Source organism: Pan troglodytes, chromosome 7 (assembly GCF_028858775.2).
Source record: "Pan troglodytes isolate AG18354 chromosome 7, NHGRI_mPanTro3-v2.0_pri, whole genome shotgun sequence".
Classification (NCBI taxonomy): domain Eukaryota; kingdom Metazoa; phylum Chordata; class Mammalia; order Primates; family Hominidae; genus Pan; species Pan troglodytes.
Window position 1 is genome coordinate 113,768,538 of NC_072405.2, and position 26,639 is coordinate 113,795,176.

Genomic DNA, 26,639 nt, shown 5'->3' on the forward strand with positions numbered 1-26,639 from the left:
TAATGTCACTATGGCTCCCTCTAGTGACAAAGTTTAACATTTGCCAACTGCAAAGGAGAAATGGTGACAGTCCAGATTCACTATCACAAAGCAGGTCAAAGAAGGGTGGATTTGGAGCTGAGAGGCAGTAAATTTATAGTAGGCTATGTTATCCCCAATATTCGTATCTTAAAACAACAAAGGTTTATTTCTTTTTGGCGTTATATGTTTCTCTGGATCCCTTTGGGTCTCTACTCCATGTCATCCTCATCCTGGGACACAGGTTAGTGGAGAAAATGCTTTCTGGAACATTCTGAGCAGCTGAAAAGGGAGACTGCAGTGAATCCTAAGTTGTCTCTTAAAATTTCCTCTCAGAGGTATGCATACAACTTCTGCTTGCATTTTGTTGGCCAAAGCAAATTTCATGATCATGCCTACCTAACTCAGGGTAGAGAAGGACAATCCTATCATGTATAGAGGGAGAACCAGGAGAATTTGTTGAAAAATATAACTATCACAGGATTGATAGAATTGGCATTAGAAAAGTGGGCAATCCTTAGGATAATTGTAGTTCCCGCTTTACAGTTTTGTCTTATTTGCTTTCTACTTTTTAAAGAATAAATTTTAGTGAAAAATAGTATCAACATACAAATTGATGATGCTTTTTACTTCTGAATCAGTGAACTCAAACTAGACAATGAGCTTAGTCATTTGTGTAACATAGTGAAGCTGATAAACTAAATCAGCAGAAAATTTTTTTTTGAAGGTTAGGTACAAATAGACTTTTATTTTGAAATTTTGCATTTTGAAAATGTTGTGTTAACTAATTCTTATAAGATATAGAAAGTGGCAGGGCTGGAGCCTGCTGTCCAGGTCATGTCATTCCTGGATGTACGCATAGTCCTTGAACTGGATTTCCCAGGATGAACCCAGAATGTGTGGGCTTGGAGGCTGCCTGCAGTCGGCAAGTGCTCTGGGTGAGCTGGGCCAGGGAATTACAGGTACATGTAATATGAAATGCCTCTATATGCCTCTATAGGATTTTTTTCCCATTTATGGTTAGTCTTGGATAGGGGATAGAAAACGAGATTTAGATATTTGGATAATAGTCCTGGCTCCATCATTTATAAGCTGTGCTATCTTGAAGAAGTCAGTTAACTTCCTGCATTCTATAAAATGAAGATTGAAAACACAAGTCCACAATTCTGTAACTGAAACTCATGGTGGCAGATGTTTTGGAATTCAAGTATTTTAGAATTTAAAAATGTAAAGGTGTATATACTGTAAGATATGTAACTCTTAGCAGGGTCAGGACAGTAGCCCCTAATCAAACATTGATATTTCTCTCGTGAAACATATGAATATTTACAAAAGGGTTAAATAAGGACTATATATAGTCAGGCCAGGAATTTTGGCCCAGACTTACACAAAAATAATTTTTGTTTTCAGAGCTTTTTGGATTTGGGAATTGTGGTTAAGGAAGTATGGGTGTGTGGTATCTTTATCATAGGAGTAAAGTGATGCTATATAAATGAAAGTGCCTGTGAGCTGTAAATTGCTGTAATATGTTAATTATTGTAATCATAGTGGCTGTTGATGTGATCATTATCACCAGCTATTTAAAATAATATTTAAAGGAAAAATTGAAAATTAGATTTTGCTACTTGTAGGATTTTAGATAGATCAATATTGGGGTCTTTATTGATCCCAGGTCATTTGAATTTTGATTTAAAACAATTTAAATTTTACTCTTTCCAGAAAGAGCTTTACACATAAAATATCTGATTATATAACTGTTTTGTTTAACGTATCAGTGTTTCCCTATTGCCAGCTACATGCAACCTTTAACTGGATTCCCTTCTCTGAACCATGGAACATACAAAATAGTAAGTAATTCTTTTCTTCTACCAGGGATGGATACATAAATAGTACCATTCTAGAAGCATAAGAAATAAATTAATGTGTTACATACAATGGATGACTTAGAACATTAGAGCTTACCTCTCTTCCAGACCTCTAGCTGACAAAGGCTAGAAAAAGTGTAAAATTCTTAGCATGTCAAACTAGGTCCTTCATGATTTGTCCTCTCTTCATTTACCGTCTTTTAGACTTTTCTTCTCCCTTCCCACTGTATATTTTGGCTGAATAGTTAATTTACTTTAACTTAATGCTTCCTAACCTTTTTCACGTGATTCCACATGTAGAAAACAATAAAGGAGGTATATGTCATGTTGAGATAAACTGGGAAAGATTAGGGGCATCTACATGAAAGTTGGTAAAAAAATTAATCACATCTTAAGTTACAAAATTCTAAGCAAAACAAAAGGCAAGGTATTATGGAAGATAGCAAATGTTGAGTTATGAAAACTTTAAATTTTTTTCAATATCTACAATGAGACACTTAGCCAGCTTCTATGAGCATATCTTTTTAATATCAGGTTTATTTATTTATTTTTGGACAGAAACACATTATTCCAAGGTTGTTTAATGATGATCTTTTCAAATTCCTGTTGGTCACCATTGACGAGAAACTCTTAAAGTAGTTGGTAGAAAATTGCAGAGAAGAACTTCATTTTCTGGCATGTGCCTGTAATCCCAGCTACTTGGAAGGCTGAGGCAGGATAATTGCTTGAACCCGGGAGGTGGAGGTTGCAGTGAGCTGAGATGGCGCCACTGCACTTCAGCCTGGGCAACAGAGCAAGACTCTGTCTCAAAAACAACAACAACAAAAAAAAAACAAAACAAAAAAACAAAAAAAAAAACACACACAAAACAAAAAACTTCATTTTTTTCTGATTGATGGAAACTGCTTTTATGCTATTAGAATTTTGAAAATTCATCCTCTTTAAATTTTACTTCAAAGCTAGTAATATCCTTTAACTCATGTCCTTTTCTTTCAGTGACAATTATAATGTTGAAATTTCCTCTGATAATGAGAATGGTATTCTAATCCATTTGAACTTTAAAAACAATATCAAATATTTAAAAATAATGTTGGTGTTCCACAAGCATATATAATGCTCTGCTCATCTTAATTTTTCTTTAGGACTCATATTGTAACATTTGACTATCACTTTAACCTCACTATTCTGGAGCTAAACTGTTGCTTTGAATCTATAAACTTCGTCATATTCATTAATATACTTTCACACAGTTTATGAAAATTTTTTATTAAGTTCGTTCAGATGTTCTAAACTCAGTTAAGCCATTTTTTGAAGTCAATAACTACCTTTCAACAGATCTGTACAGTGAGAATCACTTACAATTTCAATGATATTTTTAACCCATAAACTTCAGAATACAAGCTTTTCCTTTCATAGACAACAAACTTAGGTATGAAACAACAGAGAACAATATTCTGATCTCGTTTCTTTGTGTAAAGCCAACAGTAATTGGGATTGAAGCAGCTTGGAATTGATTAGATTTTTCATTTTGATAACATTTAATGTGGAATTCATATCTAAAGGCAAAATTTATATTCAAGAGCTCTGGAAATAAAATATTACTTGAATTTCAGATTTTTCAGAATGAACTCTGATGATAGAACTTTTCTACTTGTCATCGCAAATTTATACAATATTTCTATAATATTTTATAAATATTAGTGTTTTAAAATCTTAATTTGCCAATTTGAATATATTTTGTTTTTGGTACATCTTTGCAGGACAAATATCTTTTTAGTTTTTCCTCTTTAGTGGCTATAGTGTCAGTTATTAACTTAATACTGTTTGCTGACTATAGATTCATTAATCTGCAGTGAAAACTTTAGTTAGTAATTTTGATTAGTGTTGTCTCTATATCCTCTCATGTGCCATCTATACACTTACTAATATCATTGAAAGTGACACATGTTCTTTGTCTTTTTTTCTTTTTGGTTCATCGATTTCAAATATAGTGTTGGCAGTTGGCAGTTTCTATGTAGACTTCTAAACGAGAGGTTCTGTATTATGCTTTGTTATTTTAAACTTGCAGACATTTTAAAAAGTTAAAATCTTGCTTTGTGGCAAGGTGCAGGCACTGTTTATTGGCCCCATAGCTTTATGTGCTAACTTCTTTTTACAAATAGGACATTTAGTTTGAGAAAGAGAAGAATTATAGGAGTACAGGAACCAAAATTTGAGAAATGTATTATATTACTGAAATAATGATTTACTTCAATAACTAAAATTTCAAAAATTTCATACTTGTACTCATACTTATATTTTCAAAAAAGTCTGCAGTCCCTTTACTGAACTTATTTAATTAAATTATGTTACATTATTTTTTATTTCTAAAATTAAAACAATCGATTATGAAATTCTGTCACGAATGACTCTCTTGGTAATTGTTAACATTAAAAGCCAATAAGAAAGAAATAAAGAGGGCCAGAATGAAAGATGGAAGAAAAGAAGGAAATACAAACAATAAAAAGATTGACAAAATAATTTATATCCTATGTGGGACATCTAATACTAGATGTTGCTATTGTTGCAATGTAGTATTCCTACATACTTTATGTGCTGGAAAAATGTAGAAACAAGGGAAAATTAAAAATAAATGTTTTACATGTGTATATAAGACAAAGAACTTCAGTAATAATAACCCAATTGGGACAAAAGTAATAATTGGACTACCTGAGATGATCCAATGGGAAGGTCAGGGGAGAGGTACTACATGGCGCTGCTTCTACAAAGCCATATACACTCTACTCTCTAAAAGAATTTAAAAAATGAATATCCCCTTATACATGTTTAAGTCTGCATCTAAAAATTTCCAGCAATACAGTATAGGGAATCAAAGATAATGATTGTTTTTGATTTAAGTATTTATTTGTTCTTCCTTTAAACAAATGCATTTTGAGCATCTGTTCTATACCAGCCACTGTACTAATTTAGGAAACAGAGAGGAATAGGACACAGTCTCTGCCCTTGAGGTGCTTATAATTTAGTGGTAAAGAGTCATGTAAATAAATAATCCAAATGCATGATAAGTGCCTTAAAGTAGTTATATACCAAGTGTTGAACAGAGGAAGGGGCTAGTATACGAACATGGAGGATTTAAGGAAGTCTTTATAACCTAAGATCACATTCAAACTGGCCTTGCAGGAAAAAGTATGTGGAGAAGAAGGGCATTTTAGACATATGCTGTGAAAAGCATTTAGACATGGACTGTGAAAAGCATAGTGCATGGTGTCTTTGGGGAATAGCCAGTATTCCTATATTGCTAGGTGCATGGAAGATGGAAAGAAGGGATGGAGTGGTGGAAGGTGAAGCTAGTTGGTGAGAGTCAGTTACAAAGGGCATCATATGCAGGACTGGTATTCAATTGACCTGCACCAGTACAGAGACACTAATTTTTAAAAACTGAATCACTTTGATGCAGACTACTAAATATTATTGAGAGAATAAATTATCTAATGATGTTGTCTAGTGCAGTCTTATAGAATTATGAAACCTAGTAACCTTGCTGGTATGTGTTAACATGGTCCTTGGAAGGCATGTACTGCCTGTAGTGTCAGTGCCTACCTGATACCCCTGTGCCCTGTTGTTGGTGGAGGCAATGGAAGGCTGCAGTGCAAGTGGTTTTCGTGGTAACTGCATTTTGCAGGGAGTGTCCTGAGGCACAGTGCTTTCAGTCTCTGTGGAAAACACTAACAGCTAGATCTGGGGTATCCAATCTTTTGGCTTCCCTAGGCCACACTGGAAGAAGAAGAATTGTCTTGGGCCACACATAAAATGCACGAATATGATAGCTGATGAGCTAAAAAAAAATTGCAAAAAAATCTCATCATATTTTAAGGTTTACAAATTTGTGTTGGGCCACATTCAAAGCTGCCCTTGGCTCGCGGGTTGGACAGGCTCAATCTAGATGTTTATGTGACTATGACATGCAGGCAGCCTGCCCAGTTTGTTTTAAAGTTGTAGCAAAATGGTGGGTATCAGGGACCTAATGACTCTCATTTTAATTATGAATGTGTCAGGAGAAGTCTAATATTGTTCTAAATATCCAACCATGGCTCTGTTAAGAGATTGACACTTTATAAAATTCAAAAAATGATTTGTAAGTTATTAGAATGACTGTATAAATAATTTATGCTATAACTCCCATGTGTCCAATCTTTTGGCTTCCCTGGGCCACAATGGAAGAAGAGGAATTGTCTTGGGCCACACATAAAATACACTAACACTAACGATAGCTGATGAGCTAAAAAAAAAAAAATCTCATAATGTTTTAAGAAAGCTTATGAATTTGTGTTGAGCCTCATTCAAAGCTCTTCTGGGCCACATGTGGCCTGCGGTCTGCGGGTTGGACAAGCTTGCTGTAACTCTTGTCATATGGAAAGCAGGTATCTATATATATACATCTATACTTTAGTTGGAAAAAAGAAAATATATTTTAATATTAATTTATATATTGATTTTTATATTAATTTTATATTGCTGTATCAGTTGTTAAATATTTAGAATCACCTATGGTTATATGTCATGCTAAGAAATTTGGGTTTATCTTATTGGCATATTTGATCTGTAGTGAAAGGTTTTGAAATGAGATAGTGATAGGGCCTGTTATGATATGTTAACAAGTGACTTCTGATGACTTAGTGTAAAAAATTCTCACTAGCATGAGAATTCTTACCAGTGCTCACTAGCATGAGAATTCCTACGAGTGCATTTTCACTGGTACTGCCTTGTATCCTGAGATCTTGTGTCTCTATTCTGGGTTTGTCCTCTGTATTGCTGCAGAGTATCTTCTTAAAAATGAAATTTAAATAATTAATTTTATGGCTGAAGAATCTTTTTAGGCTTTCTATTGCTTTGAATAAAATTCAAACTCCTTTTGCATACACGGTCCTTCACAGCCCCTCTCCAACTTGTTTTTCCAGCTTCATCTTCCACTCCACCCTTTCATGTATCTTTACTTTTAGTTATAATAAAATTTTTACTGTTTCTGGAGCATTGAAGGGGTAAAGGGGACCCTTTCATAAGGGAGATATGTATGGAATAAACAATTCAGTGAATTTATATGTCATATATACTATATATCCTGAAATATTTGAAATTGGGACCAAATCAGTGTTGCTTTCATTTTAAAATCACCTTTGGAAGTAATTCAGACACCATTAAAGACATAAAACTCTCATTACTCATTTTCTTCAACTTCAATAGGAAATCTTATGGAATTGTTTTGGAACACAGGCTTCCAATCTGCCACCAGATTTTGCAGCAGGAATTTATATAATCATGCCATAGCTCAAACTGTCTCACAATTTACCATATGTTTCAATATTTCCAATGTTTTCAAACACTCTTCTCTCTTTCCCACCCCTTCCAGTTCACATTTCTCAGCTTTGTCCCAGCTCTTACCCCACAATTCTCATTTATTTTTCTGATTCATGGTTAATCTTTGTTATAGCCTTCCAGTTTGGAGTTCATTCTATACTGGTTCTCCTTCCTGGACTTTTTTTAAGTCACTTAAAATAAGCAGTGCTTAATCCTGAATTTAGAATTCTTGATTTCTGGCTTGGGTTCTGATCTCTCAGATCTCTCAGTACATGTTTTCATGGCTTTACTACTTTTTTTTTTTTTTTTTTTAACCTCTGTTTAAATTTACCAGAGCCAGAAACATTACAGTTTAGACTCAGGCTGGCTCCTGTAACAATATAATATTTTCAGGAAAAATTTTCCTCTTAGAAACCCTGTATTCATCTGGTTAGAGCTTAGGGGAATTTCTGTAGTCTAAATCTAATCAATTAAAATGGCTTTTTATAAGTAGCTGGATTTTTATGACTGCAAATATTGCTTTCCTGCTTATTTTCCTTCTAATCCTGTGTTTACTTAGCTAGTAACTCCTTGGAGTCAAGGCAGTACAGTGTATATAAGGAAGGGCTTTGGCATTAGTCAACTCTGGGTCATATCCTAGTTTCCCAGTTACTAATTTTGTGACCTTGAGCAAGTCACTTAATCTCTTGGACTCTCTGTCTCTTTATCTATAAATTAAAAACAATGACTATTTCATAGGGTTGTGGTAAGATGCAAATGTAATGTGACGGGTACACAGAAGACATTCAATAAATGTTAAAAGGAAAACAGATACTATGAATTTTAGGCTACTTTTTCTGCTGCCATGCTTGTGCTCTACATCCCCATCTGAAGTTAGATTCATTTGTTTACATGAAGTCTTGAGGGTTAGAAGATGAGCCTAGAGTGAGAGGAAGTGAGAAGAACACAGGTGAAATTCATCTGAGTATTTGTCCTTGAACATTATCTTTACTAGAGAGTTTTTGAGATTGTTGATAACAGCAAATTGCTCTCTTGGGGTAAGAAGATGTTTTTTGTTTGTTTAAACATTTTAAAAAATAAACAGTGTACTGAAAATAGTTAAACAGAGTGTCATCTTTGCTCTTTGCTTGCCATTAGTTATCTGACAATTATAATTTTAAAGTATTTTCATAACTATTTCAAAATAGTAATAATTTAAAAATAGTTTAAAAAATTCTGCAAACCATCTTATTCACATCTAAGCCCTGCTATGGACTTACCATGTAGCTTGAGAAGTATGTATTTCAAGGCTGTTCATTACTTTTTCAAATTTTATCAAAATAGTAGTATTCTTAAGTTTATATTAATTCTCTTCTGACCATTCTAAGTACTGAAATCACCATCTTTCAAATACTTTCATCTGGAGCTCTGATTACCTTATATAAACATAGAAAGTTCAAAGACTATTCATTTTTTATCTCAATTTTCATTATAAAAATGTAATACAATAATAGTTTTTATCCTTGCGATAGTTTGCTGAGAATGATGGTTTCCAGTTTCATCCATGTCCCTACAAAGGACATGAACTCATCATTTTTTATGGCTGCATAGTATTCCGTGGTGTACCAAACACTACGTGTTCTCACTCATAGGTGGGAATTGAACAATGAGAACACATGGACACAGGAAGGGGAACATCACACTCTGGGGACTGTTGTGGGGTGAAGGGAGGGGGGAGGGATAGCATTAGGAGATATACCTAGTGCTAAATGAGGAGTTAATGGGTGCAGCACACCAACATGGCACATGTATACATATGTAACAAACCTGCACATTGTGCACATGTACCCTAAAACTTAAAGTAAAATAATAATAAAATTTAAAAAAAACAATAATAGTTTTTAAAATGAAAAAAGTGTGTAACCTCACCATCCTATACAACTGTTCATTTTTATATCTTCCTCTCTATTTTTATCTGTATGCATCATATGTTTTACATAGATGCAGTTATGGTATATATACAGTTTTATATTTTGCTTATTTATTATAATTTTTTACTTAATAGGATATCATAAATATTTCTTCCATGAATAGATTTTCTCAGCCATCTACCTCAGCATCTGTCACATGCTTGCCATATTCAATTAAATGGGTTCCTCTCCATTCTAGTTTTCAGTAATTGCAGAAAATTTCATTGCAATTAAAACAAAAATAGTCAACATTTTACTATTCATTTTTGCTGTGTGTTTTGCTTTGATTTTTGCTCCGGTGTCATGCCAAATGTGGGACATAACCCTATTTCCTGGATTCTAAAATTGTACTCATATCAGGCAGCTGCATTAGTAGCATTTCTCTGGAGATTTGGGGATAAAGATGATGAGGTTCCCAAGAGTGGATAATTCAAAATTGAAGTAGACTTTCTCATTCTTAAAAAAAAAAAACAAAAAACACTTTGAGCATTTCTACCCACTTATGTCCATTTTGTTGCCCCTGCTTCTTCCTGCTCTACCTTGCTTCTCTCATTTCTTTCCCACTCTCCAATCTCTATTAGTTTTGTAATATCAGGCTAGTAATGTTTTTTTTCTTTCAGTCTATTTTCTGTTGGAGTTTCCTTTCAACTCTGCAGTAGTTTATCAAAGTATTTTCCTAAATGGACAGTTTCTTCCTCAAAGAAAAAATCTTCAATATCATTTGGTAAAGTATTTTTCGTCCATTCTACTGCATAGTCTTTTCTATCAATTGTTGTTCAATTGAATTTTGTTGGTCTTTAGGGGATTCCTTCAGACTTAGGTTTGCCTAGACCTAACTAATACTAAGATTTCGGTAAGGGTTTTACTGCATCTACTTAAGAGAAAGGTGAAGAGCCATTAGGTTGTCATTATAATTAGATTTCAGCAATTTTTTTTCTTAAGATCATATGGAGTAGAGTGATACTTTGACTAACAAATTCTTCGAGGATATAGCTCCTTTAAAATAGCCTCGGTAAAATAGAAGAAAAAATTATTGGTCATGTTAAACAGAGTTGTTCTGGTTCTTGTGGCTCTAAGACAATGTTACTAGTGGCAGTGCAGTTTCTATTTATCTGCCCAAGTTTGATAACAATGAAGCCTGGGCCAAGGTAAAGTAGTGAGCTTGTTGGAACCTATCTTGTGCTCTTTGTCATTTTCCCATTTGATACCTTTCTTTTTACCACTTACAAATGACTTCTTCCTTTGGGTATCTGATGGTTTCCAACTCTTTATTCTCTCGTCAGTCCCTAGTGCATTAGAAAAAGAGTAATCGATTATTTATATTTTTCCAAATGGGAAATTACAATAACCTTAATTTCTGAATGGCTAATAAGTTATAACCTTAAACAGATATTTACTTACCAGTTAAGCCAGTTATTGGTAACTTACTTTTTTGTGGAGACTGAGAGCAGAAATTGAGTGTGATATAGTGTTCTTTTCCTCCTTGAGTTTAGCACAGTGCCTGACACATAGTAGGTGTAAGTAATGAATTAATGAAGGAGTTAAAGACACTTTGTTTAAAGAGTTTCAATAGATTGGTAGAAGAAATGAAGGGGTACAATGACAGAGAATTTTAGAATCATAGTAAGAACACTTTAAAAACTGACCTTGAATGTAAACTGGAATTAATCATTTTGCTGTGGCCAGGAATGATGATGGGATGTGTGTGTTTATGTGTGTGTGTGAATGTGTGTGTGCATGTGTGTGTGTGTGCAGTATGAGAGATACAGAGAGAGAGAAAAATGGGAGAAGCACATGGGAGATTATTTACTCTTTACATAGAGGATGTCTTGAGTTTCAGTATCCATTCTGTGTTAATGCATTACTTGCCAAACTGTGCAGATTCATCATTTGATTTTGCATTGGGCATCAGTTCACTTGCCACCTATTATTTGCCTAGGAAAGATGTGATTGACTTTGACTGCAGCTATTTGGGTCTTGCCCATGGACTTAAAGTAATTTTGTGTGTGTGTTTGTGTGTGTCTGTGTGTGTATGGTGAGTTAGGATTGAGTCATTCTGTGACCATTAGTTATTTTTAAAATATCTGTCTTGAATAAGGAAAGTAGATAAGTTGAAAATGGACCAGTAGGTTGGGGCAGGATTAGGCAGGGACTTGTATGACATGGCAAGGAATTTGGCTTTATTCTAATTATACTGACAATGTAAAGCAGGCAGGTTGAGGGGTATGGTGTTGGGGGACATGATGATAGTCAGTGTTATAGAGTGAGGGCAAAAGAGGTGGCAGATTTCTGCCTCAAATAACAGTTCAGTTTTGAACAAACATGTAGTTTGGTTTGTGATCCCAAGTAAATAGATGAAGTCTTATGTCTCCCAAGACTTGTGATTTTTTTTTTCAATTTTTCAGATGAGTTAGGCTATCTTGACATTTTATTATTTCTATCTTCTAAAATGTTTACTGTGTTTCTGTTTTTGCTTATGGGATAGTGCTGCTACATTTGAAATGATACATGAAGTACAACCTATAGGTATGAGTTATAATTCCTATTTTAATTAAAATTGTTACTTGCCTTTAGTCTTCAAAACTAAGATGATTTTGCTACCCAAAAAATGAATTGTAGTGTTTGTGGAAAATATTTTCTAAGTACTGACAACTGTAATTATAATAAAAATTGGATTATATTTTAATAAAGATTTATAGTTTCAGAGGGACTTTCTGTTTTTGCATTTGAACTGCTGATTGTTTCAATTGAAAATGGTCCAACTTCATTTGCCCCAAGTGTTATTAAAATACATAACGACATAGGTGTCATTGGTATACTTAAGAAATAGGCTAAGAAGAAAAAAAAGGAGTTGAAGAGAGAGTATAGAGAATTGGAATGGATGAATGAGAGGAAGAGTGGACAAGAAACACAAAAATGACAGGGTTTCTCTTTTTGCTCATGGGATAGTGCTGATACATTTGAAATGAAGCATTTGAAATGAGGAGATCCACGCCACCGAAAGTTGTGTGATTAAGAAAACAAAAACCACACTAAATATTTTAAACAAAGAAAATTTAATACATAGGGAATCAATTGCCAAAAGTCCTGGTAGGGCTGGAGAAGCAGAAAATGGACAATGAATTCATCAAAAGATCAGTAACTGCAGGAAGACACTACTGCTCCTAGGGCTGGCAGAGAAAAAAAGGAAAATGGTGTTAAACAGCTAATGAGTACTATGATGCTAAGGTTGTTGGAGTACTACTGCTACCCTTGAAGCTGCTGCTGCTGCTTTACAGGATGCCATGAGCCTGCACTTCTATTGATCCAGAAAACCTATAGTCCTGTTGATGGTGCTGGACTCACCTCAGAGGATGCTGGAGCCTGCAGTCACCCATTGCTACCCCTGCCAGAACTGCACTGTTGTTACAGTAGCCAGAATTTGCATTGTAGTTATCTGGTGCTGCTATTGCTGCTAGAACCAGAGACCATGGGCAATCTGTGAGTTTCCTGGAATACTGATGCTGCTCCTGCAGGAATTAGAAACAGAAGGAAGAAAATAAAATGATCTACCTTCTTCTGTCATCCAGTTTTTACCAGTGCTTCCCAGTGGCAGAACATAATTGGAAACCAGCTTTCAAGGGAGTGTGACAAATGTAATCTTTAGAGAGGATAGTCTGAAATAAGAGCAGGAATGGGCTGAGAGCCAATATAAAGCCAGCACAGGAAGAAGTTACAAAATATTGATTCTTTAATCATAATAAGAAGAAAGAAGCATTTTTGCAAATTTTCTGAATAACATCAAGACTCTTCTTTTTTTGTGGTCAAATGATTAAGTTACAGGGGCTGGTAGAAAAACTTTGAAAGTATGATAGTTCTTCATTGAGGTATCAAGGTATTTTTGTTTCAAGCAACAAAAATGGCCCCTGTTAACTTAAACAGAAAATAATTTATTGTAAGCCCTAAGGAATAGCTCTTAGAAAAATTGACTAGTCCCTGGAAAAGACAGAAATTAGGTTAGCTCTGGATAGCTGTTTGCAGAAACTAATGGATGGCCTGTTCAATGTGCTACCCACTGTTTGTATGGATCAGCTTCACTATTTGCTGCTTGAAGTTCACATTACATGGAAAGAGGCAGTCCGGCCTAGCTTGGGTTAGTTACCTACCCTTGGACAGAGGAGGGTATGGCACCTTGATTGACATCAAGACTATATTCAATAATTGAGGACTAGTTCTCAAAGAAAATTTGAGATATTAGAGGAGAATAGATACTAGACAGGCAAAAATGACAAAATATCTACTAATTGAAGCTTGTTTTAAATTAGCAGTAGGTAGCTCAAAACCATACCTGAAAGTTCTTGAGCACTTAATATGTAATAGGCACTATGATCTCTTTTAATAATATCTTTGAGGAAGTTGTCATTATTATCCTCATTTTACAGATGAGAAAAATTGAGAGGTGCACTTCTGATGATGGTGGATTAGGCAATTTGGACTAACTCTTCCACTGAGAACAACTAGAAAAGCTGGATCAAATATAAAAATCATCTGTTCGTATCAGAGAGCTAACACATCAATGAAGGCTGTGGAGACAAGATCCTGGAGAAGAAGGAAACCCAAAAGGTGAGCTGTGCATTTGAAGCCTCTTTCTACTATGGGAATCTCGCTGTTTCCAGTAGAGGTGGCCAAGAGGCTGAGAAGCTAAGAAGAGCTTTTGACACACTCATGGGGTGGGGCTAATGGAGCAACAGTTTGAATTCATGGTCCACTGAACAGGGAGATTGCCTGCTAAATCCCCCAGGCTTTGGGTTGGGACCTGAAGGGTGATTCCTTAGGAGTAAGGATGAGCTGTGAATTGAATGGTCCACATACAGAGGAAAACCAGTTTAGAATCATCGTAGTCTTTAATTAGATTACAGACATCTAAGATTGTTAATGACTCTAGCTACTTGTTAAAGCAAAAGTAAATTCTTTCTGGTGGAAGATAATACCATCCTAGGCCTCAAATAATTTCTACAGTTTTTACTTATAATGTCTTACATGGACACAAAAATAATCAGGCATACAAGACATAAGTTATATGATGCCATGTAACTGAAACTAAGATAAACAATAGACCATAGTAATAGACCAACAGGGGATTCAAATAATGGAGTTCTGTCATTGAATTTTAAAAAATGAATCTGTTTAGACTAGCAAAATATAAGAGCGCTTTGGCAGAGCACTATACATCATGAAAATTAAAAGCAAAAAAAGAACTGAAAAAGGTAATAAATGAAATTAAGAACTCATTGAATGTATTTAACAGCATTAGATACAGGTGAAGAGAGAAATAACTAGGAGAAATGAGAAAATATGTGTAATAAAGCACAGAAATATAACAGTATGTAGGAGAAAGAAAAAAGTAATAGAAATGGGGAGTATGTATAGTTGGAGTTTCAGAAGGAGAGAAGGAGAGTGCAAGAGACCAAATATTTGAAGAAATAATGGCTGAGAACTTTTTCAATACTGATGAAAGACACCAAGCCATAAATTCACAAAGTGTTGCAAAACTACGAAGGAGAAATAAAAGAAAACCATAGCTAGGCATATCACAATAATGGCCAAAACCCCGAAACAACAAAAATCCTAAATGTATCCAGAGGGAAAATGTAGCCATTTTCAAAGTATCCCCAATAATGTTTACAGCTGATTCTCAACAGAAACAATAAATGCTATAAGACAATGGATTTATGTCTTCAAAGTGCTGAAGAAAAAACCGCACAGTTAGCATTTTATGTCCAATGAAAATAGCACTCAGAAATGAAGGCAAAATAAAGGCCTTATCAGACATATAAAACCAGAGATATGTCACCAGCTTCCCACACTTAAGGTAGTACAGTTATCCCTCAGTATCACTGGAGAATTGGTTCCAAGACCCCTTGCAGATACCCAAATCTGTGGATGCTCATGTTTCTAATATAAAATAGCATAGTATTTGCATATAGCCTATGCACATCATCCAGTATACTTTATTTTTTATTTATTTATTTTTTTATTATACTTTGAGTTCAAGGTACATGTGCATAACTTGCAGGTTTGTTACATATGTATACATGTGCCATGTTGGTGTGCTGCACCCATTAATTCATCATTTCCATTAGGTATATCTCCTAATGCTATCCCTCCCCCATCCCCCCTCCCCACAACAGGCCCTGGTGTGTGATGTTCCCCTTCCTGTGTCCAAGTGTTCTCGTTGTTCAGTTCCCACCTATGAGTGAGAACATGTGGTGTTTGGTTTTCTCTCCTTGCAATAGTTTGCTGAGAATGATGGTTTCCAGTTTCATCCATGTCCTTACAAAGGACATGAACTCATCCTTTTTTATGGCTGCATAGTATTCCATGATGTATATGTGCCACATTTTCTTAATCCAGTCTATCAGTGATGGACATTTGGGTTGGTTCCAAGTCTTTGCTATTGTGAATAGTGCCGCAGTAAACATACGTGTGCATGTGTCTTTATAGCAGCATGATTTATAATCCTTTGAGTATATACCTAGTAACGGGATGACTGGGTCAAATGGTATTTCTGGTTCTAGATCCTTGAGGAATCACCACACTGTCTTCCACAATGGTTGAGCTAATTTACAGTCCCACCAACAGTGTAAAAGTGTTTCTATTTCTCCACATCCTCTCCAGCACCTGTTGTTTCCTGACTTTTTAATGATCGCCATTCTAACTGGTGTGAGATGGTATCTCATTGTGGTTTTGATTTGCATTTCTCTGATGGCCAGTGATGATAAGCATTTTTTCATATGTCTGTTGGCTGCACAAATGTCTTCTTTTGAGAAGTGTCTGTTCATGTTCTTTGCCCACTTTTCGATGGGGTTGTTTATTTTTTTCTTGTAAATTTGTTTGAGTTCTTCGTAGATTCTGGATATTAGCTGTTTGTCAGATCAGTAGATTGCAAAAATTTTCTTCCATTCTGTAGGTTGCCTGTTCTCTCTGATGGTAGTTTCTTTTGCTGTGCAGAAGCTCTTTAGTTTAATTAGATCCCATTTGTCAATTTTGTCTTTTGTTGCCATTGCTTTTGGTGTTTTAGACATGAAGTCCTTGCCCATGCCTATGTCCTGAATGGTATTGCCTAGGTTTTCTTCTAGAGTTTTTATGGTTTTAGGTCTAACATTTAAGTCTTTAATCCATCTTGAATTAATTTTTGTGTAAGGTGTAAGGAAGGGATTCAGTTTCAGCTTTCTACATATGGCTAGCCAGTTTTCCCAGCACCATTTATTAAATAGGGAATCCTTTCCCCATTTCTTGTTTTTGTCAGGGTTGTCAAAGATCAGATGGTTGTGGATGTGTAGTATTATTTCTGAGGGCTCTGTTCTGTTTCATTGGTCTATATCTCTGTTTTGGTACCAGTAGCATGCTGTTTTGGTTACTGTAGCCTTGTAGTATAGTTTGAAGTCAGGTAGCCTGATGCCTCCAGCTTTGTTCTTTTGGCTTAGGATTGACTTAGCAATGTGGGCTCTGTTTTGGTTCCATATGATCTTTAAAGTAGTTTTTTCCAATTCTGTGAAGAAAGTCATTGGTAGCTTGATGGGGATGGCATTGAATCTATAAATTACCTTGGGCAGTATGGCCAGTTTCACGATACTGAGTCTTCCTATCCATGAGCATGGAATGTTCTTCCATTTGTTTGTGTCTTCTTTTATTTCATTGAGCAGTGGTTTATAGTTCTCCTTGAAGAGGTCCTTCATGTCCCTGTAAGTTGGATTCCTAGGTATTTTATTCTCTTTGAAGCAGTTGTGAATGGGAGTGCACTCATGATTTGGCTTTCTGTTTGTCTGTTATTGGTGTATAAGAATGCTTGTGATTTTTGCACATTGATTTTGTATCCTGAGACTTTGCTGAAGTTGCTTATCAGCTTAAGGAGATTTTGGGTTGCTTTGTCTACCTACTCAAGCCTCAGCAATGGCGGGTGCCCCTCCCCCACGCTTGCTGCCACCTTGCAGTTCGATCTCAGACTGCTGTGCTAGCAATGAGCGAGGCTCCGTGGGTGTGGGACCCTCCGAGCCATGCGTGGGATATAATCTCCTGGTGTGCCATTTGCTAAAACCACTGGAAAAGTGCAGTATTAGTGTGGGAGTGACCTGATTTTCCAGGTGCCGTCTGTCACAGCTTCCCTTGGCTAGGAAAGGGAATTCCCTGACCCCTTCTGCTTCCTGGGTGAGGCAATGTCTCGCCCTGCTTCGGCTCATGATTGGTGCTCTGCACCCACGGTCCTGCACCCACTGTCCGACAAGCCCCAGTGAGATAAACCCGGTACCTCAGTTGGAAATGCAGAAATCACCCATCTTCCGTGTCACTCACGCTGGGAGCTGTAGACTGGAGCTGTTCCTATTCGGCCATCTTCCAGTATACTTTATATAATCTTTAGATTGCTTACAATATCCAATGTAGATTCTATGTAAATAGTTGTTATACAATATTTTTAAATAAATATTACTTTTTATTGTTTTTATCCCCAAAATATTTTTATCTGTGGTTGGTTGAATCTGTGGATGCAGAACTCATTGATATGGAAGGCTAACTGTACTAAAGAGCGTTCTTCAGTTAGAAGGAAAATGGTCTCAGACAGAAAGCTAGAAGTGGAGAAAGGAATGAGGAAAGATGAAAAGGATAAATGTGTGGATAGATGGAAATTAGTGTTGGGTGTAAAACAAAATATCTTAGTGTGTTTTAAATATATGGTAAGAATTAAAAATACATAATAGTAGTGTATATGTTGGGACAGTATAAATGGTTTTAAGTTACATTGCCAGGAAGAAGTAAACATATCACATATGTTAGGGTTTGATGATTTGTAGATGCATGTTATAATTGCTGAGTTTATTTTAAAATGTTAGTAGCATAATATATACCTTCCAAGCTAATAGAGAATAAAAATATAATACAAAGTATTTAATTAATTAAAAAAGACAAACAAGGAGAGGAAAATAAACATAAAAGAGTTGGAGGCAAATAGCAAGTAGTAAAACAGTAGATTTGACCACGAATCTGTTAACACATTGAATGTAAATGGACTGTTATAATAAAAAATTGACAGATTAGATAAAAAACAGAATCCAACTGTATGCTATTTATGAGATGTGTCTAAAATCTCTTTTATAGATGGTTAAAGTATATGATATAGAAAGATTAAAAATAAAATGATATTAAAATATACTTTGCAAGCATTAAGCAAAAGAAATCTGGTGAAGCTATATTAATATCAGATAAAGTAGAATTTAAAGCAAAAATATCACTAGAGGTAAGGAAGGACATTTTAAGTTTTACTTCACCAGAATTTATAATAAATGTATAATACCTCTAATTTTTATGCATAATAATATAGGCTAAAATATGTACAAGGCAAAATTTTACAGAAGTGTAAGTAAAAACAAAAACAGACGAGACAGATCTATGGTGTTAGAAATCATAATGATATTGACTGGGAGGCAGGGGCTAGAACTGTTTTATTTCTTGCTTTGAAGTGCTGGTTACATGGATGTATTAAATGTGAAAATTTAATGACCTTGACTTTTATGGTTTATGTACCTTTCTGTCTGTATGTTATACTTTCATTAAAAGTTTATTTTAAAAATGGGCAGAATTTAAAGGTAAATAATGAGAAACGTTAACACATAGGCAAAACAAGATTATCAGTAGATCAAGCAGATAAAAAATTAGTAAAATTATAGAATATATGAACAAATAATTAATATGCTGGACTTTACCAGCATATACAGAGCACTTTACCCAATGACTGCAGAATATCTTTAATGTGCACACTAAACAACTGCAGAGTACATACATATTCTTTTCAAGGACACATGGAATACCAAAATCGACCATCTCCTATATTATAAGGCAGTTCTCAAAAAAATCAGAAGATTGAAATATACAGACTGCATTCTCTGATCACCATGCTGGAAATCAATAATGAAAAAAATAAGAAGATTCTTATATATTTAGGAATCAATAAATCATCTTCTAAATAATCCAAAGATTAAGGAAGAAATCACAAGGAAAATTAAAAAGTATTTTTACTTGGGAGTTTCTGGGTTGCTGAACACCTGGAGTTGCTGGGAGGTGTTACACCTGGAGAGGGCATGGGAGCTCTGCGTGCCCACACCCTCATACCTCACCCTTTACATTACAGTGCATATCTGATCCACTCTTTGGTTTTGTAGACCTATGAGTTAAGAATGGCTTTTACATGTTTAAATGATTTTAAAACATCAAAAGAATATGACTCATAAAAAATATGGAGTTCAAATTCTAATTCAAATGCCTTTTCATATGAATTGGAATTTTAATAAACTAGTAAATGTTTTAATAAACATTTTAATAAACTAGTAAATGTACCATGTAGGTAGTGTTGTGAAAATTAAGTGAAAAAACCAATGAAGTTTGTAATACAGTCCATAACCATGGTATTTACAGTTGCTAAATATTTATTTTGTCTTATATCCTCTCTTTAACACTATCTCAGCAGACTTTGTACCTGAGGCTACATAATGACAAGAAAAATAATTAGTTAGAAATGACACTATGCAATATTAAATAACTATAGTCAATTTAGGCATGAATTATATGCAATAAAGTAGAATAAAATGCAGATATAACTATTGTGTACTTCTAGTGTTAACTTCTAATTCTCCCTCATTAAGTTATGTCAAAATGCTGAGCCAGGCATAGCTGAAGGAAATAGCTTTGTTATGTTCCCAGTTAGATCATCTTCTTTCATTTTCTGGCTCTTCATTGTACACAAATATGATCTTCTTTTCCATCCAAACCTACTTCCCACTTATTACACCATAGAATTGTGATTTAGTAGCTCTGAGATGTGGTCCCAGGAGGGAAGGAAAAAGTAGTTTCTGAATGTTCTGATTTCTCTATTTCTCATTCCATTGGTTGGTTTTGGCCAGGAGTCAGCAAATACTGCTTATGGGCAAAATCTGATCAACTTTTGATTAAAACAATAGCAAATTAGGAATTGACAGGAACATAGCTAATCTGTTAATAATATCTGATCCAGAGAATGGATCAGATATTACAGTGCATATCTGATCCATTCTGTTGTTTTGTAGACCTGTGAATTAAGAATGGCCTTTACATGTTTAAATGCTTTTAAAAAGTCAAAAGGATACGACTTGTGAAAAATATGGAATTGGAGCAAAGCTATGCTCATTTGTTTATGTATTGTATGGGCTGCTTTTGCACTATACTGGCAGAATTGAGTTGTTGAGACAGTGACTATATGTGGCACACTTGTGACCAAATGTGGCACACTTCACTTTACACTGCTGTTTGGTCCACTGCAAATTGCAATAATACAGTTACAACTCAACAGCATTTTGAGTGCCATGAATATAGCTTTACTATGACATTTAGTTCTATTAACTTTTTAATTACTAGTGAGTACATATCATGTCAAATAATAAAAGAAGAGAAACAAAAAAACAAAAAAAGAAAAAAGGGAAAATGGACTTCAAATGTGACTTTAAAGTACAGTAGAGTATGAGTTGCTAAGTTAGATGACAAAGCACTGGGTTTATTATGTATTAGTGCTGTAGTTATACTAAAGGAATATAATATATGTTGACATTACCAGACTAAGCATTGATCACAATATTCTCAAGTAGGGAAAATTAGAATATTAAAGTGGAATATAAGCTGATTTTCTTTACGAAAGTAATAAATGAAAATAAGGCTGTGACCAAAAAGTAAGTTTCTAAGTGGTTCTCTTGTTAGCCAAGCAAATAAATCCATTTAAGATATGGTTAGTTAATTAAATCATATTTGATTGCAGGAACTGAAAAAATGTATCTAGAGAAAATAAACATTAAGCCTTTTGGTGGGAACAGTTTCTCAAAGAGTTGAGGGTATTGGGAGCAGCATTTCTAGTCAGTTACAAAACACAACAAGTGATTTTTGAGTGGTTTTCCTTGACTCTTGGTGAATTGACAAATGTTATCAATGTTGTTTTTTATTTTAGGAGTTAGTACTGAGTTTTAATAAGCCTCTGAATAGTCAGTGTGGAACAATTAGTGGCAAGAACATTTTCAAATAATTTGAGAAAACATTAATTTAGTACAACCTGAAGTGGAATCTGCTAAGATGTGTTAAAAACTGATAAAACATGGGAGGCTGAGGCAGGAGAATTGCTTGAACCTAGGAGGCGGAGGTTGCAGTGAGCTGAGATCATGCCACTGCACTCCAGCCTGGGGGACAAAGCGAGACCCTGTCTCAAAAAAAAAAAAAAAAAAAGAAAAAGAAAAAAACCTGATAAAAGATAAAAATAATGTATGGAGTAGAAAAAGTCTTAGTTGGACAACTTTTCAAAGCTTGTAAAAATTAAGGTGTTTAGAGCTTATGGTTATTCATTGTGTTATTTATGAGTAGATATTCTGCAGAAAATATTTGAATCATCATGTGTTACTGAGTCACTAGTGTCAACAGTGAACTTCGTTCCTTCTTGTAGATGTAACCATCATCACTTCTGTGCATTTTTGTCAGAAATTGAATATTATGACTCATTCTATCAAATAGAAGTGTGATGGTCTAGCAGTCATAAAATTTTATTTCAATTTTTTGAGCTCAAGGCTGACGTTGAACTGTTTCTGAAAAATACACTAAGCCCTGTTATTGAACACTGGATGGCTTTGGAAATTTGCTTTTGCTGCAAAATTGATAAATTTCTGTGTTCAACTTAGAAGCTCCACATATAAGGTAAAACTGTGCTTACATATGGAATTTATAAGTTCTACCATGGAACTTAAAGTCATTTCAATGACAATGTTTATCACAAATAATTTCAAGCTACTTTATATGCTTCCTATGCTGTCAATAGTTAAGTAGTGAGCTCCTCATTCCCACACAGATTTTCAGTTGATATATTTTCCAAGCTCAGACTATAGTATCAACCTAATTTTTCAGACTTTGAAGCAAGTACAAAAGACATTTACATATTTCAAAATTTATTTAACTGTGTAATTGAAGAGTTAATATCCAACTTTCGTCTGCAATGTATGATGTATAATAACATGCTAAAAGGCAAATGTCTAGAGAAGTCTCAAACTCAATTCTATAAGTATCCTCTAAGTGATGAATATCATCAATTAAAAACATTCTCATTGTTTGATATCAGTACGTATTTGTATTTCCTATCTGTGCAAAAATATATTACTAAAATGAAATACATAAAATCATATTACAGATCAGCATTAACAAAAGGACATTTGCAATTGATTTGGATCATTTGGAATACTAACTTTGAATCCCAATTGAGTGAAATATTTTCCCCCCAAAGAGAATTCCATTATTCTCATCAGTAGACCTGTATTATTACATTCAATTATTTGAATTTTATCAATAAGGGTTTTGTAGAAATTTGTTTTTTATTGTTCTGTTAGCACTACACATTATCCTTAATTTTGCCTTTTGACTTACAAAACCTTATTTACTGTCTGGCACTTTACAGGAAAAAAAGCTTGCCAACCCTTGATTTAGGCCAGTAAAAAATACCAGTTGAGACTTATTTGAAATCTTTACATTGTATTGATTTTCTTCTTTGAATGAACAAGAGAAATTTATTTCTCTTTAGCTTGAAAATATCCAGTTTACTGTTGCCTCTTTCTGGCTAAAAGAATTTTTTTTGCCTTTGAATATAAATTGTTATTTATGACTTTAGAATATACTTATATATGGTTAATTTCAACAACCACCTTTATCATCAGCTCTGAATGTCAGAACTTTCTCTTTGTGAAATTTTATCCTAGTCATGTAAGCATTAGCTGTAGCAGAGGTTATGCTAGCAGAAGTAGAGTAAGTTTGGAGGAGTATAAATGCTTCCTCTTCTCTTGCTATGCAGCCTATCGATTGCCCTTAATTATTTCTACATAGTTTGGCAATGAGCTATACTGCTAGAAAAGCCTTCTCTCTACCTAGACTTTTGACTCTGATATTAGAAACTACCAGGAACCTTGCTCAGAAATGTGATTATTCATTCCATAGGTGGCAGATCAGGCTCAAGTATATCTACAGGATTTTAATACTGTAATGTGTAACCCCATTATTGAGTCGATTACAGCTAGAAGAACTGATTTGAATGCCCGCAGAGCTTTGCCAGAATTCAACGTTAGCTTTTGGCTAGACTCCAGGAGCCAGTGGTATACTTTGGCCATCTGTTCTGCTTCCTCACCTTCAGTTCTTGCCAAACTGTGGGGCAACAATTTGGTGCATTTTGATTAATGATAGGTTTAGCAATGGGTGATGGCTTAGTCTTTCAGGTAGCTAAATGTGACAAGATAAGTAGGGCTCAACTTTAATAAGCTTCTGAATACTCTGAGATTCGAGTGATGAAGAGAATGTGAAATCACATAAGGAACAAAGTTCAGAAGGAGCTAACATGTATAGAGCAGTAGGCATGGTGTGAGGTGCTTTATGTGTATCATTTTATTATAGCAAAAAATCCAGGGGGAAGTTGCTACCATGCTTATTTTATAGATGGAACTCAGAGTTCAAGTAATTACAGTAGCAGGTAGTATGTTAAAAGCCAAGTCCATCTGTCTTCAATACTTGTATTCTTATGATATAGTTGACACAAGTAGAGACTATAGCAAAAGTAGAAGCAGCTAATAATAAAATAGTAGTTTGGGTCACCTCTGACTTTAGTGTCATCATATTGTGTTTTACTGGGGAGCCAATTATTTGGTTCAGACTTATTTTCTGGGAATGGAAACTGCAGAGATATTCTGATAACCTACTTTGGTTGTAGTAAGTTCTAGAAAGATGCTCTTTTGACTTTGTGTTAGCAGAAACAAACAAGGGCACTTTTGTGGGTATGGGACCAAATTAAAAATTTAAAGTTTATTTAAATACTTTTATAAATGTGATTTATGGCAGAGAAGACTTTAAGACTCTCCATGGACCTAAGAACAAGCAGTAAGAAAGGAGAAGTATTAATGCAGAGTATAGAAACGGTGAAATAATCTTAAGATGTACATTGGTCACTGTATCAGTCCATTCTTGCATTGCTGTAAAGGAATACCTGAGACTAGGTAATTTATAAAGAAAAGCAGGTTAATTTAATTAACCTCATGGTTCCTCAGGCTGTACAGGAAGCATGATGCTGACGTCTGCTCGGTTTCTGGGGAGACCTTTCAATCATGGTGGAAGGTGAGGGGGAAGCAGGCACATCTTGCATGGCCAGAGCAAGAGCAAGAGACACTGAAGGGGGAGGTGCTATACGCTTTTAAATAGCTAGATCTTGCAAAAACTCACTAACCATCATGAGAACAGCACCAGGAAGTGGTGCTAAACTATTCATGAGAGCTCTGCCCCTATGATCCAATCACCTCCCACCAGGTCCCACCCTCCAACACTGGGGATCACAATTCGATGTGAGATTTAGGTTGGGACATAGATCCAAAACATATCAGTCACACTTTGAATAATGTCTATTTTTGGATTGTAAATTTAAAAATGACAAGAACTATAACAAAGGAAAACTGCAACACTTGACAATAGGTTGTAAAACAAAAACCAAACTCACAACTGATAAATTAATTCTCTGGTCTATTCATTGAACTTTTAATTCACTATATGGCAGCATATTTGCCAGGCACTGGGGATACATAGATGAAGAAGACATGGTCTTTGTCCTAATCTCTATTAAGTCTCAGTTTCTTACCCATAAAATCATAATACTTAGCTCAACTTATTTTGCATGTGTGTGAGGTTTAAATAAGAAAATACATTAAATTCATATAAAGCACTTGGCTACATAGTTAGGAGCTCAACTAACACAATAGTAAAGGAGACAGAAATTAACAGTGATTATATTGTAATTGAGGTTTCTACAAATGCTATATGGTTAACGCCTGAGAGCAAATGGCATTGAATCCTGAAGAAACCTGAATGAAATTAGAAAAATGTGATTTCTGGAATTGAAAACTTAGAATAGTTCAAAATGTATCTCACCAAACACATACTTTATTCAGAGATATTGTTAAGGATATGACAGTTTTAGTAAGATCTAGTGTATTTGTCAAAGAGTAGTTCTTCAATCCTTCTGTTCTACCAGGACAGCAATTTGAGACCTTGAGATTTGGGTTCTAAGCCTGGTTTTTAAGCATCTGTCCTTTAGCAAATTCATTTTTTTTTTGCCTCAGCCTCCTTATATAAAATGAGGACAATAGTACTTCCTTCATAGGGTAGTACTTACCATGTCTGGCTTTACCAAGCCAGATCACTGGCTTTACCAAGTGATCAGTGAAGGGAAATTATAATAATGGTTTTTAATAATGTAGTAATATTAAGTAGTCAGGTAGTATTCCCTGACTGCTGCTTGATTATAGTCTTTGCCATGGTCTTTTGCTTTAATCTTTCCAACTAAGGGGAAAATGGAAAGGTTAGTTTTCTATGGCATATTTTTTTTTTCTGCCAAATGAGAATGGGAGATGTTTACCAATATACAGTAACCCTGTGCCTCTCTGGAGGGCCATGCGATATATTTTGGTTACCTGCAAAAAAAGATAACTTTCTGAATTTTCTGGCCAACACAGTTAATTTCTGTTTTATTGACAATATATGGAATATGTTTACTGTAGTATGAGATATTTAGGATAAACATTAGAAAGAATTTCCTGATATGATCCTAGAATTGATATAAAATCTCTCCTATGGTCTTTAAAATGGCATATATGTATATATATATGGCATAGTTAGGCTTTGACCTATTTGATAGAAACCAACAAAGACCCAATTAGATACAAAGCCCTGTTGCTTCTTCCTCTCTTTGTAATATTGCTTTTCTTTCTGTTTCTTCTGTTAATATTCTAATAACAATCTTATCTTATTCTGGAATTATTGCAATTATAACAGATTTCCTTATATTCACCTTTTATTCTTTTTTAAAAATTTTATTTTTCCGTAAGTTATTGGGATACAGGTGGTATTTGGTTACATGAGTAAGTTCTTTCGTGGAGATTTGTGAGAACCTGGTGCACCCATCACCTAAGCAGTATACACTGCACCATACTTGTTGTCTTTTATCCCTCGCCCCCCTCCACTCTTCCCCCCAAGTCCCCAAAGTCCATTGTATCATTCTTTTTTTTGGAGATGGAGTCTCGCTCTGTTGCCCAGGCTGGACTACAGTGGCGCAATCTCGGCTCAGTGCAAGCTCCGCCTCCTGGGTTCACGCCATTCCCCTGCCTCAGCCTCCCGAGTAGCTGGGACTGCAGGCACCCACCACCACGCCTGGCTAATTTTTGTATTTTTAGTAGAGACAGGGTTTCACCATGTTAGCCAGGGTGGTCTCAATCCCGTGATCCACCCGCCTTGGCCTCCCAAAGTTCTGGGATTACAGGCGTGAGCCACCACGCCCAGCCTAGTCCATTGTATCATTCTTATGGCTTTGCATCCTCATAGCTTAGCTCCCACATAT

At 35.1% G+C, this 26,639-nt stretch overlaps 1 protein-coding gene across 40 annotated transcripts in view; it reads left to right on the top strand.

Annotated features, from left to right (window-relative positions):
* Nucleotides 1-26,639, top strand: part of RIMS2 (regulating synaptic membrane exocytosis 2) — a 729,498-nt gene that overhangs the window by 12,268 nt on the left and 690,591 nt on the right. For 3 of the 40 annotated variants that reach the window (XM_063816523.1, XM_063816526.1, XM_063816527.1), the window contains exon 2: nucleotides 13,609-13,789. The exons of the other annotated variants lie outside the window; for them this stretch is intronic. In XM_063816523.1, coding sequence (XP_063672593.1) covers nucleotides 13,743-13,789 — 47 coding nt within the window. In that variant the 5' untranslated portion in view covers nucleotides 13,609-13,742. The remainder of the gene's footprint in view (nucleotides 1-13,608; nucleotides 13,790-26,639) is intronic. 40 annotated transcript variants of the gene reach the window in all.